The 18,505-nt window shown below is 32.8% G+C and overlaps 3 protein-coding genes across 9 annotated transcripts; 2 read left to right on the plus strand and 1 right to left on the minus strand.

Annotated features, from left to right (window-relative positions):
- The first annotated feature begins 327 nt into the window (after positions 1-327).
- On the plus strand, positions 328-2,633 carry LSM8 (Small nuclear ribonucleoprotein family protein). Of its 6 annotated transcripts, none has more exons than XM_018124939.2 (7): positions 332-487; positions 1,127-1,241; positions 1,397-1,491; positions 1,703-1,743; positions 1,878-1,952; positions 2,217-2,269; positions 2,391-2,633. In XM_018124939.2, exons 3-7 carry the CDS (start codon positions 1,449-1,451, stop codon positions 2,479-2,481), a joined length of 303 nt encoding a protein of 100 aa, XP_017980428.1. In that variant the 5' UTR covers positions 332-487; positions 1,127-1,241; positions 1,397-1,448; the 3' UTR covers positions 2,482-2,633. The 6 variants fall into 6 exon arrangements, with proteins under 6 accessions (XP_017980426.1, XP_007020940.1, XP_017980428.1 ...); XM_018124938.2 differs by having other exon boundaries at positions 1,127-1,237; XM_088808142.1 differs by having other exon boundaries at positions 334-487; positions 1,397-1,485.
- Positions 2,634-3,078: 445 nt separating this feature from the next.
- On the minus strand, positions 3,079-7,723 carry LOC18593586 (uncharacterized). 2 transcript variants are annotated; one of them, XM_007020879.3, is made up of 8 exons: positions 7,479-7,723; positions 6,947-7,059; positions 5,596-5,674; positions 5,027-5,055; positions 4,734-4,827; positions 4,496-4,585; positions 4,200-4,389; positions 3,079-3,748 (listed from the first exon to the last, which is right to left on the minus strand). In XM_007020879.3, exons 1-8 carry the CDS (start codon positions 7,623-7,625, stop codon positions 3,303-3,305), a joined length of 1,188 nt encoding a protein of 395 aa, XP_007020941.3. In that variant the 5' UTR covers positions 7,626-7,723; the 3' UTR covers positions 3,079-3,302. The 2 variants fall into 2 exon arrangements, with proteins under 2 accessions (XP_007020941.3, XP_017980425.2); XM_018124936.2 differs by lacking the exon at positions 7,479-7,723 and having other exon boundaries at positions 5,027-5,248; positions 6,947-7,061.
- Positions 7,724-12,069: 4,346 nt separating this feature from the next.
- Positions 12,070-14,784, plus strand: SGP1 (Ras-related small GTP-binding family protein). The gene is made up of 6 exons (XM_018124044.2): positions 12,070-12,518; positions 12,657-12,774; positions 12,879-12,975; positions 13,070-13,109; positions 13,650-13,733; positions 14,365-14,784. Exons 1-6 carry the CDS (start codon positions 12,177-12,179, stop codon positions 14,527-14,529), a joined length of 846 nt encoding a protein of 281 aa, XP_017979533.1. The 5' UTR covers positions 12,070-12,176; the 3' UTR covers positions 14,530-14,784.
- The last annotated feature ends 3,721 nt before the right edge of the window (positions 14,785-18,505 follow it).

Raw genomic sequence — 18,505 nt, forward strand, 5'->3', positions numbered from 1 at the left:
CAATATTGATCAGTAAAGTTGGTACCAATGCTGAAAATTGGTGTTGCCACATGCTTTGGGTACTTGTTTTTAACAAGAAGAGCCAATTCTGGGGAAAGAAAATGAAGCTTTTGCCTATCTTGCAAAGCCTACTGATAGCCTTTCCTAGTTGATCCAATCTTCCAATTTTAACACTTTAGGTCCCATGACAGATACTAATCATCAAATTTTGGTTTTTTAATGAGATTATATTTAGATACTTGCCAGCTTACTGACTGCAAGGTGAAAATGCCACGTCATTCTTAAAATAAATTTACCAACAGCAAAGATTAAGCCACGTCGTCACCTTCCAAAGAAGAAGCCCACACTCGCATTAAATATCAATCCTTCGCTCCCCCTTCTTCCTTTTCCGTCTCTCTACCCTAACTCAGCCGACATACTTTAAAATCAAGACCCCGACAACCCGACCCGATAAATATTCGGCTCCTAAAAGCTGCTCCATACTCAGGTTTGAGCTTCCCTCTGTTAAAGTTTCTGCCTTTTTGTACATTTTGTAATGATTTTTTTTTGCTTGTTAGAGGTAAAATTAATATGTAAATTTATGATTTTTAGTTGTTAATCTGATGAAAGTTATCATTTTTAGATTTGGGTTTGTTGAAATGAGTGATTTATATATCTGGGTTGATGTTGAAATGACCAGGTTCCGTTTCTTTTTGTTTGAAATTTTAAAATACCGATTTTAAGATATAGTACTAAGTTTTATCTATGATAATGTTTCTTCCTTGTTGTTTACTTTTCATTTTAGTGATCAAAACATTGTTCCAAGCTGTAAATAGTCTATTCAAAACTTTAAGACTTTAATCAAGTGAGGAACCTCTGTTGACTGTACTTAGTTTGAGGCCCAAAAATTGGTTAAAAGTGTATGTAAAAGATATCCCTTGAGTTACATTCAGATTATAGAAAGAATCATACAGTTAATGTAGTAGGATAGTTGAGTTAAGCATGTTTCTTGTGTTAAAAAAACTTTATGTTGTTGCAGAAAATATACCAAAACCGTTTCTGCTTTCTATTGTCTAGGGTCCTAGGCCTCATTTCCTAATTCATATCTGATTTGGTTCTATACACCAATTTGTGTTTAATGTAACAGAGAGTATGGCGTTGGAACCTATCGATAACTAAGTCTTAGTAGTGGACTGAAATCTTGTGAGGTTTTGAGGAGTCGTGATGTATTTGCCCGTGTTACTTGTCAATGAATTATGTAGGTGGAACTTCTGTTCTTATCTGTTGAAGTACAGAATTGATGAAGATACTATGCAGGGGGTTTTATTCCTGTATTTTTGTCATATATCTTATCTACTTTTTTCCCATGCATAAATCTGTATTCAGGAACTTATGTCTTCCATCTTCCCTTGTGCAGAAAATTGTCATCCTGTCTTGCTGATCAAATTTACTGCTTTTGAAGCTTCAAAATGTCAACTGGCCCTGGGCTTGAGTCACTTGTGGATCGTATGCGTACATGATAACCTCTTTCTTTCTTGTAAAGTGTAGGCATAGCCTTTGGAGGCAAATGAAAATTGGGGCTGAATTGGCGTCAACTTCTAAGCCTTTTTCTTGCTTTGCTTATTCTCTTGATCAGCAGCTTTTGTCAAAGTTAATATGGCATAGGCATTGTTTGTCCTCTCTCTCTCTCTCTCTCTCTCTCAACCATTTCTTTTATGTGCAGAGACAATCTCAGTTATTACAAATGATGGACGCAACATAGTGGTATGTTAAAGAATTCCTGCTATATGTTTCTTTATCTTTCGTAGTAATTTTAGTTGCCTAATTCTTAACTATTTCAGTTAATAGAGAGCCTAATCTTCATAATTACTCTTTGTTTTCTTCTCCCAAATATACAGGGAATTTTAAAAGGCTTTGACCAGGCCACAAACATCATTCTTGATGAATCTCATGAGCGTGTGTACTCCACTAAGGTTCGTGTCCTTATTTAACAACATTCCAATTGATTATATATATCCTTTAATCCATACACACCTAGTCAATTCTAGAAGCAAAAGGTTTATCTTTATCATAATACTTTGAAGAGCATTAATATATTAACTAGGAAATAATTTTGTTATCTTTATTTGATGCTTTTCCCTGTTTTCTTCTTATTCTTCATCCCTAAATATTATATAATTGAAGCCCTTGCTATAGTTTTTTTCCTTGTTTTATTAATTCTAGGTTGAAATTTGCAGGAAGGTGTTCAACAACTTGTGTTGGGTTTGTACATAATAAGAGGTGACAACATGTATGTCACTGTTCTGCCTTTTCTATTCATTGTTTTCCATTTGCAGTTGTTTACTAAGGTGATTTCCTCTATATGCTTTGCTATAAGCTGTTCAATAACTTTTATCCCTTAATTCTTGCAGAAGCGTTGTTGGTGAACTAGATGAAGAGCTTGATTCTGCTCTTGACTTGTCAAACCTGAGAGCACATCCTCTGAAGCCTGTTATCCATTGATTGAAATATGGAAAGTTGTAGAGTTGCTATGGACAGCATGTTGGATTAAATACCTGATAAAACGTGGCAAAGAACAGAAATAGAAAGACGAGAAACCTAATGTGTAGTAATTTTTCAATGCATTTCTATGTCATTTGGGTAGTTGTTTTCAAGCTCCATTCCTATTTTGGTCATGCTTTATGTTTCATAACTCTTTGTGTGTGGCATGTTCTGTATCTGCATGTGCATATCCTAAGATAATGTTAGATGAAAAGCGCAAAGCTTCTGATCAAACCGCTACTAGAGTGAAACTTAATAGTGTGAAAAAATCAGTTATGCGGGAAGTGAAATACTATATTCATTCGGTGAAGAAAAATAGCTTTAACTATTTGTCATACAGAGTGGTACTTGTATGCAGTTATGAGCAGCAAAATGTCAAGATAGTTTGAAGATCCTGGTTGAGGCTGGAGAGCCAAAAACGTTTGAATATGAAGGCATGTACCATTGACAGACTCAAAGAAGTTTTGAAGTTTTATACAGAGCAGTAGTGAACCCAGAATGATACACAAAAGATAAAAGAAAAATGAAAGCAAACCTCAATTCAACAGGTGTTGCAAATTCAACTGAAAATAAGTAGATTCTCTCATTAGCAAAACTTCTATGTTATATGTACAATTGAAATATCCTCTTCGAAGACCAAAATTGTGATAACAAGCAAAACTTCAGCTATTCCTAGTGAGGTGCGGTTTGGGATATCATTTCCTTGACTCTTGTATTCTTTTGGCCACCTCTGATACTAGACATGAAACAAATCGAAAGAATGGCTTGTTGAGTTGATCAAATCATCCAAAGAGACTATCTTTGTAGTTTCCGCGAGTGAGCAAACTATAAAATGCATCAGTCTTGTCACCTTCACTCTTTCCAGTTTCTTCTGAAGGAAGACCAGTTGGATTCATTGTTGATGCTGCAGCCTTTGAAGGATGATCAATTGGATTTGCAGTTGAAGATACTGGTCCTTTTACAGAGACAAAAGCCACTTTCCTAGCACCAGGCATAACTTTTGAACTACCAAAGCTAGCAGAAGTGCCAGTGTCTGCAAGCACGCGATCTTGAGATGTATTTTTGCTAGGGCATTCTGTATTAACAGTGGTATCTACTTTTTCAGCAATTTTTTCAACCTGCCTCCTGTCCTCACCCTCAATCGAGGTGTCTGTCAACAGGTTGGTCATAGAGTCTTTCATGTGAGTTAATCTTTCTGTATCAGACTTCTCAGTAGTTGGTTCATCATCTACAATAGACATTTCATGGAACACGTCAACTTACTGTCAAAATTAGATTCATAGCACCAAAATCTCATCAGCTTCAAACTGGGGGTTAAGACAGCTATATTCCAAATCAGATGACTGTGTTAATCAAATTAATGAGTCCTAGCAAGGAGTCTTTCTACTCAGAGAATCCATGATAGAGACTATAATAGTCAAACATTCCTAAAAGTTCAAAGTAGGTACTAACCGTACAGGGACTACCTATGCCAAAATTGTTTTAAATGCTTGGGTTCCTAGCTGCACTCAATCCTAAATGGAAATTGGCAACTTTTGTAGCCTAGAATGCATAGCAGATAAAGAATAACACAGTAAAAAGGCAACTGGGGAAAAAGGAGGTGAAACTTGAAAGAGGGAAGATGTTGGATACAAGAAGAAAAAGAATGCAAAACAAGAAAATACGATGAATGTTTTTACCTCCAAGAAAAGACTCGATACTCTGGTACCGCACGGCATTATTTCCTACTGAAACTTCTCCACCATTGTCCCCTTCTGGCATTTCAATCTCACATTTATTCATCCTCTCAGCCAATACAAATTTATCTGTGTTCCAGACACACTCTAAGGTGACATAGTCCTCCTTTTTTGGATAAAACTCTCTGTACACCTGCATCATTGTGAAGTAAAAAGGCTTATGAAGCTGCTCTAAGCAACAAGATTTTAGAAGAAGAAGGGGTTCTGGACTATAAGAATCTGTCTAGTAATGGATCAACCTCAATTCCTTCATGAGTTATTTTTACAGAGTGCTTCCTTTGGGAGAGAGAAGAGACAGTGTTGAACACTGGGACAATATCAAGTAATATCTGCAAAAGGAAAACAAAGGCTAAATGTCATGCTACTTAGGACAGGTCCATTAACAATGTAAACTGGATCACTGCAACCACTTGATAACCCAGCTGGGCTGTAACTGCTTCTACAAAATTTAACTATTAATTGGAAGTTTAAACTTACTTGTTGAACCAAAACTCGAAGGCGAGCAAGCAGAGCTAAAACAGTCAGAGAAAATCCCATGAAAAATGAGCGAGCTAGCAAAGTAGATACCTCACTATAGCCAGTCAAGGTTGCAAAAGATTATTTGATGCTTTTAGCATGTGTTAAGCATTTTAAGAATTTGCCTATATATGTGTCACTAAGCCTAATTCGTTAACAAAAGAAAATGTATAAATAAAGTTTCAATCTCTATTGTAAATTTTCTAAATGCTTATGTAATACCCAATTTAACAATAGAACATGAAAGAGGATACGTTGCTGCCCTCAACATTGTCTCAACAATCTGCAATAGAAACAGAGCACTCATCCACATAAACACATAATTAATTGGAGAGTATATTCCTAAAATAGTTGCACCAGGCTCAATTGCCTCTAGGATAAGGCATTGCTCACATGCAAAGATACACAAAAGCATGCTAATAAAAGTGATCACAGAAGTAAAGCACCATAACACTGAACCAGATGAAATGCACAACCTGAAGAAGATCACATCAGCAAAGGGGACTGATAATAGAAAATTTGAGATTTTATAAGATACAATATTATGTCAACTACTTCTTACCTTTACAGTACAAACATTAAACAAGGGAAATAATATAACAAGATTCTAAAGATAATAAAAAAGTAAGAGTGAAGGCATCAACATAAAACTTTTCAGATTAAAGGCAAAGTCTGGCATGAAAATTGAGATTTATTACTGGAGCTTGGAGAGACATACAACCTTCCTAAATGAAGCTAACATAGATCAGAAGATAATAATTTGCAGGAAATTGGTAGTAGTCACAAGAAAGGAAGATGAAGAAAAAGAGAACTAAATACGTACTTGCGATAGTAAGCGTGCTGCTCCCAAAAGTCGCTCCATAAAATTAGGTTTTCCAACATCATATTTTCTCCTCTTCAAACTATGCATAGCAAACAAAATGAATGAACTCCTAGATATAGTATCTAGTGAATATGTGTCAATATGTTCTTATAGCAAAAGACATGATTTATGTTTTGAGTAAGAGATTGATTATCTGGTGAGCTAATATATTACAACTAATTCTTGCATAACCTCCTTCTCCACCAGCAACAAATGCATTGGACAAACATTCTATCCCACAAATCCATGGCTACACTCTTAATCAATCAATTTGATGTTAAGCTCCCTAAGCTACTGAAAATTCATATCAAACAAAGAAAATGAACAAATTACTTTATTTACCCTATTCTCCCTCTGAAGCCAAAGGTAGTACTCAAATACATGCAGAAAACTCTTTTATTAAGTGTATGTTTGACCTAGGTTTTTTTTAGCTTATCTATCTCTTAAAAATAAAAGGCAGGCCAACTATGATTTTGTGAAAAGCTCTTAAAAAAAAACAACTTTTTTTTTAAGAACAAAATTTTTAAAAAAAGAACTTAAAAAAAAAAACTCCAGGGAAGAGCTTTTTCTTATCTTTTTTAATAAACACATTAATTTTCAGAAAATACCCTTCTCTCAATTAATCTCCCTCTCCTCTCTTTCCCTCTACAAATTACCATTCTTCAACGTAAATCAAGATTTCCCTCTTCTCTACCTCTCTCTACAAAAACTAATAAAAAAACAAAAGACCCAACAACAGAATATCAAAATCTAGAATTTTTTTGTTCTTACAAAGATTAAGAGAAAAAAAAAATCTAAAATTCAAAACTGCATTCAAGTACTATTTAAAAATTTTCTCTCTTTTTCACCAAAAAGGATTTTAATATTAACTACATCGTTTCCTATTTTCTCTTTTTTAAAAAAAAATTGAAGCATCATGGTTTGATTGCTTGTTAGATCAACAAAAATTTAATACAATTGTTACTATACAAGTTTGAAAGTTATTCTTTTTTTTTATTGATTTTTTCAATTTTAACATCTAAAATTATATATAAACTTGAAGCATTACATTATAGCTTATTAGGTGATTGAAGATGGCATGAATACCCTTTATGGTAATTTTAACCGAATTAGAGCTTACATAATTTTTTTTGTTAAATAGTTTACCAAATAACTTTAACTTAATTCTAAAAGCTATTATATTTCATAAGAGCTTAATAATAATTTTTAAGTTAAAAAAAGTTAGGCCAAACAGGCTCTAAATCATTATCTGTCGTTGATCTAGTTTAGAAAGAGCAAATGTAAATGTGTCACTAAATGTTCGAGTGAGTACCTTTCCAAAAGATGCACCTTTTGTTTAGGTCTCTTTCCAGCGATAACTTGAAAGCAGGAACTTAGTAATTCCTCCAAATTAGCAGATTGCAACAGTCTCAAGTCCCTCCTCACCTAATTCCATGAAAAATTAATTTACATAAATAAAAAAAATGTTGGTTACAAACATAATGCAGTAAAAAGAAAACCAAAACTTCGACTGTTAAACTGGTGGTATAATCATCTGCTAGTAAACATGGGATATCTTAAGTCTACTTCTTAAACTAAAACAACAAACAGAAACTTTCAAAAAATTTTGCTCCAAATTCCTTTAATTTTCTCTTCTCAGCTTTCCCAGCAACCAAACAGCTAGTTTCTCAAACTATGCATTTTCCCTTTCTAATAAACAACATCATTACCACCCAAAACTCCTATAAATTTATTTTTCTCCTCTTTCACTATCGGTTTTTTCATCTTCCAAACAAAACCCAGAAAAATAAAAGCCGAAAAAATTTTAAAAAAAAACGCATAAAATAAGAAGAAATCAAAATAACCTTAAGAAGTCGCTGGAAATAAGAGGATCTCCTATGCTGGTTTTTGTTCTTGTAAACAATTCTTTCCAAAATGCCACGCTCTGCTTCAAGCTGACCCAAAAGAGTCTTCAATTTTTCTTCTTTCATTGAATCAATTTCAGAATCCATTGTTCTTTTTTTTTCTTTTCCCTTTCCTTTTTGTCGATTAATTAACTAAAATTTGATAAAGATACAAACTTTCTGCAGGGTTTGTGGTTTTTTTGGAGGGTTTTGGGAAAAATCAAAACTTTGAGAAATATAAAGGATTGGATTTGGGCCAAAAAGTGAGAAAGATTGCTACTTTCATCTGGGCCCTTTGTCCCTTTTCAATCCAATCAATCTTTTTCCTTGGGCCAGCTGACACGATGAACTTGGGCTCGTACAAAACCCACAATTTTGCCAGAAAATATTGTTTTAGAGGATGTAATTAGTGTTCAAAAATTTCACCATAAATTAATTGGTTAAAATTTTATCTTTTAAAAAAAAATTAAATATTTATAAAATCTCAAAAAATAAACTTATTGCTTGAATTTATCTAAATCGAAAATCCATGAAGTTAAATTTTGATTTGAACTTCAACATATATATCGTCATGAGAAAATTCATCTAAAAAAGAAAGAAAAACAATATCATAATCGATTGTAACTTATAAGATATCAAAGTTTTTATGATTTATGAGATTTATAGAATTAGAAGAGCGGTTGTTAATAACAATAAAAAATAGCCGATTCCGAAAACATTGAAACCCTTTTTTTTTTTTTGATAATTTGAGAGATAAGACATTGGGATTTGGGTTTATTTTTTTAGATTAATGGTTAAAAATTTATTCTATTAAAAGAATATGAATTTTCCTATCGAGGATTTGATGAGATGTTGGAAATTTTCATGAGTTCATTATGAGTTGATTGAAAGAGAATTAGAAAAAAAAAAAAGAAAAAGGGAAAAAGTGTCTTTTTAATGATACCAAAGCAAAACTAAGTAAAGAAACACCCAAAAATTTCTATACATAAATTATTATCAATTGCATGCAATTGCATAAAGTGGGGTGCAAGCAAAATCTTTGCTAGTCATTTCTATAGTTCCCCCATAGAGTAAAATAGCTTTTCAATGGGGGTGTCGGTGACAACTTCTTTGCTTATTTATTATTAATTAAAAAATAAATATAAACTAATTTATTTATTTAACTATAAATAGAAAACATTATGACGCGCAATATATGTTTTAAAAAATTAAAATTTACTGTCAAATCAATTTTGTCGACAGGTTAATGAAATTTTTTAAATTATTTGTCAATCTTAAAGTATAATTCTAATAAATCTTCATAAATATTCATTTTAAGTACTTGTCATGAATTAATTATCCTTTTATCATTAATTAATACAAAATTAAGTATTACTTTCTTTAGTTAAATTACAACTTTATTTATTTATTTTACCATACCTTTTCCCAATGCACAAATATTGGATTAACATGCACTGTTTCTTTGGCTATAAATGGATGGGGTGTGGTCTCTGGTTTGTCACTGTCAAAGCACTAACCACCCCTTTGAAAACAACACAACCTTTTTTGTTTTCTTTTTCCCTTCTCATTTGCCTTATCTCCTGTTCATTGGCTTTGGATTTATATATCCCACTTAACTCTGATTTGGATTATAAACATTGGAAAATACCAATAGGTTTAGATGTCATTTGGTTCTAACCCTTTTTGTTCATTGTTGCTTAAGATGCATTTATATGTTTAAAGTTTTAAAATGAATAATTTACGTGATGATATTTTTCGACGTAGTTATTGAATCAAAAAACACAATCTAATTAATAGATATATCTCAATTTTTTTTAAAGACGAGATATTGATTTTGAGTTTTATCTCACCGTAATAAATTTATATACATTTAAGAATACGAGATAATAAACATAATTATTGTAATACAAAGAATATCAATTAGGTCAAATGGTGCTCTTTTGCAACTTTGCTAGGGTTACTTATACAAATTGATTTTGACATATTAAGAGCAAAGGTACCTTCCTTTGGAGAGGAACCATATCCACTCTTCAAAGCTTTTCCTTGATGCCTTGTGCAACTATCATTGAAGTCGTGAGCTTTTAACTATCTTTCCATGTGTCAACACGTGTTTCTTCCGCACCAACATCGGGGAAAAAAAAAACCTTGATCTTACTTAATTCGAGATATTATAATTACCCGATTTTCTTAATCTAATCCTAGATTAAGAAAATGTTAGCAACATCATTAACATACATATAGAATAATAAAATTTAAGCTTGGATTAGATTCTCTACTTTTTTTTCATTTTATTTATTTAATAATTGCAAGTTTGGTATTAACTTTTCATGTCCTACCCAACTCCATTAATAAATTTTTTGTAGTTAGTTTATGTAAGTTTGTTAGGTGGCTCTGGTCCAAGTGTCCACTTTGGTCCCTCCCTCTCTAAAGGCATTTTGTTTCACCAAAATCCTCACCAAATGCATACTATTTAATTAATGTTTTCTCCAATGTTTGTCTTTGGACAGCAAGGACCTTCCATTGTTTTCCTTAGCAATTTTAATATTTTTGGAACATTATATCTTAGATTAAAGTTGATGTTGTGAGTGCTAGCTTCACACAATATTTTACAAAGTTGACAATGGGGTTATATATATATATAGATATCTCTATTATGAGGTTAAAGGCAGCTCAAAATACCCAAATTTTTTTCTTTTATGGAACAAATTAAAACCCATTATTTTGAGTATTTAATTGTATCTATTACCATATTTTATGTGTTAAAAAAGTATTTCTTTATATAGTATTATTAGTATAATTAGTAGTTATATAGATTCAAACTTCAATCTTAAAACTTGAAATATGTAGAATTAGAATTCTTTCGATTACAATTAGTTGCGTTTAAAAGAAGTGGTGTATACGTGATTTACTCTAAATTTAATTTTGTATAATTAAGATATTTAAAACGGATATTGACAAATTCATCAAGATTCTTAAAACGACACAAAGTGTAGATTAATTATATTGAAAAACACAATAAATTCCTACCAATTTCAATATCAGTATGACAATGGACATATATATATATATAAATCTTATGAATCATACAACATTATACTTTATAATACATAATAATATGTATTATTTTACTAGGTAACTCTCTCTTTCAACGTGCTTACCAAAGTTTTTTGAACTCCTAAAACCCAAACACTACTTTTGATACACATAGAAAGATTCAAATGCATAATGGTACAAATGAGAAGCATAATTAACTTCTCAATAAACCTTTAGCTATTGTCATCAACTACCTAGAAAGAGAGTAAAAAAAAACAGCAAAAAATGAAAAACAAATTAAAAAAATATACAATTAAGGGCATAAATGGAAATAAATTCATCAAAAGATACTACCAATGGGGGGCACATATAATAATCACATCTACCTTAATGGATGAGAACATTATGTATATAGGTAGATCAATCAATGCCAACAACCCTAAGTTATCAAAAGCTATTTTTTGTATTTCTTTTTACAAATTGTTTTTGCTTGTATTTTACATGTATAGTATGGTATAATATAAAGCTCACAATTCATCTAAGAAATAATTAAAAATAGGGGGAAAAGGTGGGGTTTTATAGGTCATTGTGTTGGTGTTTGCAGCCTTTTGCTTTCCAAAAAGGGTTTATTAGATCAGTTGATCTAGATCTACCAATCAAAGGGCAAACATTTTTATGCTTTATTTTATCATGATTCATGCCATGATCAATTAATTTTATTTATTTTTATCTGTTTAACCTGCCAACAACTTCATCTATTATATTCTACTTTGATCTTACAATCCATAGATAAATATACAAATGGGTTGTTTTAATCGGTTGTTTTGTCTTCATTTATCCTCTATTTTGTCCTTCATATTTGTCACTTCTAAAGAAAAAAAAAACCATCATTACCCAGTTTTTTTTAATTAAATTCATGTTCAATTTACATAATTGTGATTGATTAAAAGTAAAATTTGAAACCCACTTTTTATTTTTTTTCATTTTCTTAATTAATAAAAAAATAACCTTTTTTGAAAGTATAAATGATTTAACTTTCCACATACACTTAACTTGTCCACCACATTTTATTTATATTTTATTTTTTGGCTTTTACTAATTTCCAAAGCATAAAAAAATAATTATATAAAAAAAATTAAATTCATCAATTTTGAGAATATTTGACTTTCACAATCCCACACAAAAACATTCTTTAATTCTTCTTTATATTATAAAAAAAACAAAATATTCTTGTTTTTTATTACCTTAAAAATAATGAATAATAAAAAAACACCTCACAAGATGCTTGTGCTTTGTGTAAGTAGACAAAGATTTATCCCTTCAAAAAAAAATATTTTTTAATAAATGACAAAAATACCCTTTACTGTCGTTATATTAGTCTTTGCATACCAAAATTGACTCAAATGCCCATAGTACATAGACCCCAATGAAGCCGGCATTTTGGACTATTTGGGTATATTTATAAAAATACCGGTCAACCGTCATCCCTTATTACTTTACATTACATTAGAGCCCTCCTTTGTTTTTTGGTTAGTTAAAAGACCAAAACATAAGCTAAACGGGGAGAGAAACAACAACATAGAACACAAAGTACTATGTCAGAGAAAAAACCAATCTCCCGTTCCCATGTCCGAAATCATTCATGAAGCCACCGGAAAGATGACACAACTCTGTAGGAAGATTGTTCATGTTAACATCAAGTGGAGTATATTTGAAAGGGTATCGATTTTTCGAAGATTTTTCAGGTTCATTTGGGACAGAATCCTTGTTTGTTCCATAGGAAGGCCTGTTCACTACAGGCGGCTGACTCGCCGGGATTCTCCTCCTGTGGAAGGGGTTCTGATAGACAACGAGGCCTTGCCGGAAGACCCCCGGACGATGTGTAATGGGTATGAGACAGATTCGGATTTGGTTAGTTTGAAGATCAGTTTGTTAGGTGACTGCCAAATTGGAAAAACAAGCTTTCTGGTAAGCATATGGTTTTGGTTCTTTTTTTCTTTCTTTTCTTTTCCCTTCTTAACTTAATGATATTTCACTTAGAAATAAGTAGCCTTTTAAGGGTATTGAATCTCTTCTTTTCCTCTCTCTTCCTCTCTCTTTTCGAAGATCAAATATGCCGGGGATGAGCAGGAAAGATGCTTAGAAATGGCAGGATTGAATTTAGTGAACAAAACATCGTTTGTTCAAGGTGCCAGGATTGCTTTCAGCATATGGGATGTAGGAGGTATGTGAATCAAGGAATTGGTTTTGGTTATGATTTACCTTGTTCTGAACTTTCCAGCTTTGCTGTTCTCATTCTTTTTTCTCGTACTGGTTATCTGATTGCAGGTGACAGTAGCTCACTTGATCATCTTCCAATTGCTTGTAAGGATGCGGTGGCAATTTTGTTTATGTTTGATCTCACCAGCCGTTGCACCCTTAACAGGTTAGTTCAAAACATGTTTTTCCCAATTGGAACAAGTACTGAAAATTGATAGTTTTCTGATATTTTCAAGTTTCCTTTTCTCGGTTTTTGGTAGTGTTGTTGGATGGTATACTCAAGCAAGAAAGTGGAATCAGGTACTAAACTTTCTCTCCCTTGTTTTCCTGATAGAAATTCATGGTGTTTTTCTGTCAACTGGGTCGTCAACATTAACTGGTCTGGCCAAGCTAAGAAAAGGGGTAGGGGGTGGGGGGAGGTCTTGAAACTGCAAAATTGATTGATGTATAATTAATTGCAATTTTTATAGCCAATAATTGACTGCTAACACATCAATAATTGACATTTAAGGAAAGAACTGTGTGCTCATCTGAATGAATATGTGGGGAATGGCTGAATTAAAATTTTAATGAGGAAATCATTAGGTTGATGTCAAATTCAGGCTTTTCTGGCAAACAATAAAGAGGATTGATGTCAAAGTTCAGTACTACTGCTAGGGCCATGAAATATTAGTGCTCCAATTAATGGAGGGTCTGTCTCAGTAAAGGATTCTATGGAGTGGAGCCCTATAAAATTAATGATGCTTTTGTCTGTTCTTCATATCAGTTTCCCAGCTTTTGTTTTTCAAATGTTTTTACTTAATCTGCTTTTTCTTCTTGTTTCTTTCAATGTTTTTGCAGACAGCAATCCCAATACTAATAGGGACCAAATTTGATGATTTTGTAAGACTCCCCCCAGATTTGCAATGGACCATTGTCACTCAGGTATAGGACTTAATTACATCTATTTCTTTTTGCTAATTAAATTACTTGAGTCTTTCTTTGCTTCTGTTAGTGCCCTTTCCAAGTTTCCATTGTCATATATGTTGCTCTCACAGGTAAGAAAGACTCGCCAATATTGACCCAAAAATGGAACCATGTTAATGTCATGTTAAAGTGTATTCGCGTTCAACACATATTCGATGCCCTAAATCACATAAATATATTCGTATTAAACACGTACCCGTATCCGATACTTATACTCAAGTTGAAAAAACGTATACCCTGAAATACCTAAGTCATTAATGTGTCCTATACCTTTTAACATCATGCATTGAATTTTTTCCCTAACAATGACACATTTGAATAGAAGACTTTGTCCAGAGGGATTGCTGAGGAATAAGGAGTAAGGCGGGGGGGACTTGGGAGTCTTCCTTTGTCAATTCTCAGCCATTTGACAATTTGTAACAAACCCTTTCTCTTTCTCTCTCCGCGTATTAAAAGATTGAAAAACAGAAGGGGCCACATGCTGATTAAAGCAGCAATTTGAATTTAATTGCTTTAGACAAAGAAAACTTCTTCCTTTGTATTTTTTAGCAGTACGAACCCTTGAATTCTGTGTTTTTTGCTGATACAGGCAAGAGCATATGCAAGGGCAATGAAGGCAACCCTTTTCTTCTCAAGTGCTACACACAACATCAATGTGAACAAGATCTTCAAGTTCATCATGGCTAAGCTGTTTAACTTGCCATGGACGGTAGAGAGAAATTTGACCATTGGAGAGCCAATCATCGACTTCTAAAACCCTTTTCTTTTTTTCTTCTACTGATTTTTATGTACATAGCCCAAAGAGAAAGGCAAGGAAAAAGAAAGAAAGAAAGCATCCGTTTCTTCAATTCTACAGTAGCAAATTGACCCCACAACCACCGAAAACCAAACTTTGGTCATTGATTGTTTGGTTCCTTTCTTTTCATCTGCTTTACCTTTTCCTAGTTTTCTTTGTAACATTTTACACTGAATTCAAAGATAGCTAATGAATCTGATATTTCAGGTAACATATCTTTGTGTAAAATGCTTGTAACACACAGAGTCTTTTGATGCAGAAGAAAAGAAAAATGAGAACTGTATACTAAGATGACTCTCCTTCCTCTCTCTTTCCCCTTCTTTTTCATTCTCTCATGGCTTCCCCACATAAAATATAGGAGAATCTGCTTTTTATCTTTGTAGACGAGTACAGATACTTTAGAGTTCTTTATGTTGCTAAACAGTGGAGTTGGGAATGATTCTTGTTGCTGAACAGTGGAGTTGGGAATGATTCTACTTGGTTTCTAAGCAACTTAAAGAATATGAAAATGGGAAAGGAATGGGTACAAATTTCATTCTGTTATAATCATAAAATATTTGATCAAACACAAGCACCAAACCTACCCAAGAAAATGTTGGATACCCTAAATTACTTTTCATTTTATTATATTATTAACAAAAGTTTAATAACTCTTAAAGAATAAAGACCTATTGTTTATTAATTTTGTTTAATTTTTTTTTCAGATTTTTATGTCTTTGAATATTTCAAGTTGTTATTTTGTTAATTATGTTGTTTTATTACTATTTCAATATCAAAATTTGAAAGATATTATCCAAAAATTAAAAAAAAAACAAAAAGTTTAATAAAAAAAAAATCTCAAAAGGCACCCTTGAAATTTCAAATCAATCAATAATGAGGAGAGGAAAGGGTTGCTATAATAACTTACAACATAATTTTCACACAATTATTCATTTACATGGATATGGATAAATTTATATCTCTTTAAATTAAGAGACGCATCATTATTTTTTATAATCGGAAACAATATATTAAAATTTACCTTTACATACCATTTCTCAATGTAAAAGAAATGTATCTTATATGTGCACTCTTGAAAATTCAAATCAATACGGAGGGAAGAGGGCGGGCAGCTACAATAGCTTAAAAGATAATTTTCATTCAAATATTCGTATACGTGCAATGTTATGAATAAATTGATATCTCTTTGAATTAATAGACGTGTCATTATCTTTGTAATCGGAAACAATATGTTAGAGATTACTTTCATACACTAGTTGTCAACGTACGTGCAATTTAAATTAGATAATGATTATCTTTGTTTAAAATTTTCTAACTATTAATTAATATTACAATGTAGAGTTAGATCTTTACACACTCTTTGCAATCAGCTTAAAGTTGTAGAAAATGAAATCAGTTACTACAATGGCATGAAATGCTATTAAATCTAACTAACCAAAATAAAAGAGTAAAAACACCATTTATTGTACTTTTACCTGACTTGAAAGATCAAACGTGCTCCTCTTTAAAGTTCTTCGTCTTTTGAAAATTTATGAGTTTATGTCCTTAATTAATATTATGAAGTAGACTTGTAAAAGTGAGTGCAAACTTATCTATGTATGGTTCGCAGCGATACGTCAGGTTGTTCAGGGTTAACGAAGAAACTCTCGTCCAATCCTACATTCCTTGTTGCATGTCCATATATGGAGGTTCTTACTGCTTCTCTGAAAGGTAAGAATGAGATGATGATAAGGAGAAGACATTCTGGCAACTCCATGAACAAATAGCTGGTATCGATGGCCACTGTCAAATATATATATCAACGTATGTCACATTATCACCCATATATATGGATAGAAAAAATCATTAGAAGACATAAAGAGTGAGAAAAAAAAAAAAGGAAAGAAAAGAAAATATAGAAAGCTGATTCTTCTATTGTTGTAGTTTGTAAATAAATTCTTTATTTATTTTAGTTCTGTAATTTATGAATACCAATAAGGTCATTTTTAGGAACTTAAATACCAGTTTTAAACTTGAAAATTGTTGGATAAGTTCTGAAGATGGGTGAAAAAATTTTATGAATACCAATAATCTTAAAAGGGCATTTTTAGGAACTTAAATACCAATTTTAACTTTAAAAATTGTTGGCTAAGTTCTGAAAATGGGTGAAAAATAGACAGAAGAGCGAACCCAACCAACCTAAGTGAGTATAGCCCTATCAATCTTATGAGTAGCTTGTATAAGATTTTAGCAAAAACTCTTGCCAACAAACTGAAAATTGTCATAGGTGAAGTGATTGGGAATAACCAATTTGCCTTCATTAAAGGAAGGAAATTGCTGGACTACGTGCTCATAGCTAACGAAGTTGTTAATTGGTTGAAAAAGGATGCTTCAAGAGGTACAGTTCTTAAACTTGACTTTGAAAAAACCTTTGATAGCATCAGCTGGAACTTCCTTGATCATGTGATGGGATATATGGTGTTTGAAGTTAAATGGAGGTGCTGGATTAAGGAGTGTATTTCCACTGCTAAAATTTCTATTTTTGTCAATGGTTCACCATCGAGACAATTCTGTATAGAAAGGTGCCTCTGGCTAAGATGTCCCTTTTCTCCTCTCTTGTTCAACATTGCGAGTGAAGCTTCAATGCCACGCTATGTAAGGTTGAGACTATCGAGATTTGCAAAGCAGTCATGATTTGGAGAAATGGTTTGTCTCTTACACATCTGCAATATGCAGATGACACAATCCTATTTTGTAATGTGGACCTTGAAAGTTTATTAACTTTCAAGAGGATTCTTAAGTGTTATGAAAGTGTTTCAAGCCTTAAAGTCAACTACACAAAGAGTCATCTTATTGGAATTGGGATTGATCAGATTTTGGTGGGAAGATGGGCGACGAAGATCATGTGCAAGGTTGGATATTTACCCACCACTTATCTTGGGCTGCTGTTAGGTGCCAAGCATAACTCAACTAGATTTTGGGATCCAGTCTTAGAAAAAGTGGGGAGAAAGCTTGCTGGTTGAAAGACTAAAATGCTATCATTTGGAGGCAGGATCACCTTACTCAAATTTGTCTTGACTAGCATGCCCGTGTTCTTTATGTCCCTATTTCAAGTTCCTCACAAGGTAAATGAGCTTGAAAAATTGCAATGCTTCTTGTGGGGAGGGGATGAACAAAAAAGAAAAATTCATCTTGTCAAATGGGATAAGGTCTGTAACTACAAGCATTGTGGGGGTATTGGTATTATGGACATTGATATGAAAAATCGTGCCTTGCTTAACAAATGGATCTGGAGGTATGGGAAGGAAACTGACAATCTTTGGAGATAAGTGATAGTTGACAAAGTCGGCAACGACCCTTCCATCCTTTTGCCACACATGAGTGTAAACAGGAGAGTTTCCACCCTATGGAGGCACATTATCAGCCCTCTTTCCCTTTCTAACAAGTTTTACTTGCAGGTTGTTCCTAACTTTGGTTTTGCAGTGGGTAAAGGCGATAATATGCTCTTTTGGAGTGACGAATGGATCGACGGGATCATTCTGAGTCAAGCTTTCTCGAGAATCTTCACATTGACTGTTAATAAAAATGGCAAGGTTGTTGATTTCGGACAATGGGAGGAAGACTCTTGGCTATGGAATGTTAAGTTGCGAAGATGGCTTTTCGATTGGGAAAATGAGTAATGCGAGCAATTGGGGTCTATTCTGAAGGAATTCTAGCTGAGCAAATTGCTTAAAGACAAATTAATCTGGAAATATGAGGTCAATGGTGTGTACACTGTTAAATCATTTTGTAAACAAATCTTGACTCCCAAGGATAAAATCGAGAAGATATGGAAATATGTCTGGACAGGACTGACACCTTTTAGAGTGGAAGCATTCGTCTGGCAATTGATGCATGGTAAGATTGTAGTTAAAGACAAGCTGACAAAAAGAGGTATGTTACAAAATAACCCCCT

The sequence above is a fragment of the Theobroma cacao genome, chromosome 7, assembly GCF_053813885.1.
Source record: "Theobroma cacao isolate CCN51 chromosome 7, ASM5381388v1, whole genome shotgun sequence".
Classification (NCBI taxonomy): Eukaryota; Viridiplantae; Streptophyta; class Magnoliopsida; order Malvales; family Malvaceae; genus Theobroma; species Theobroma cacao.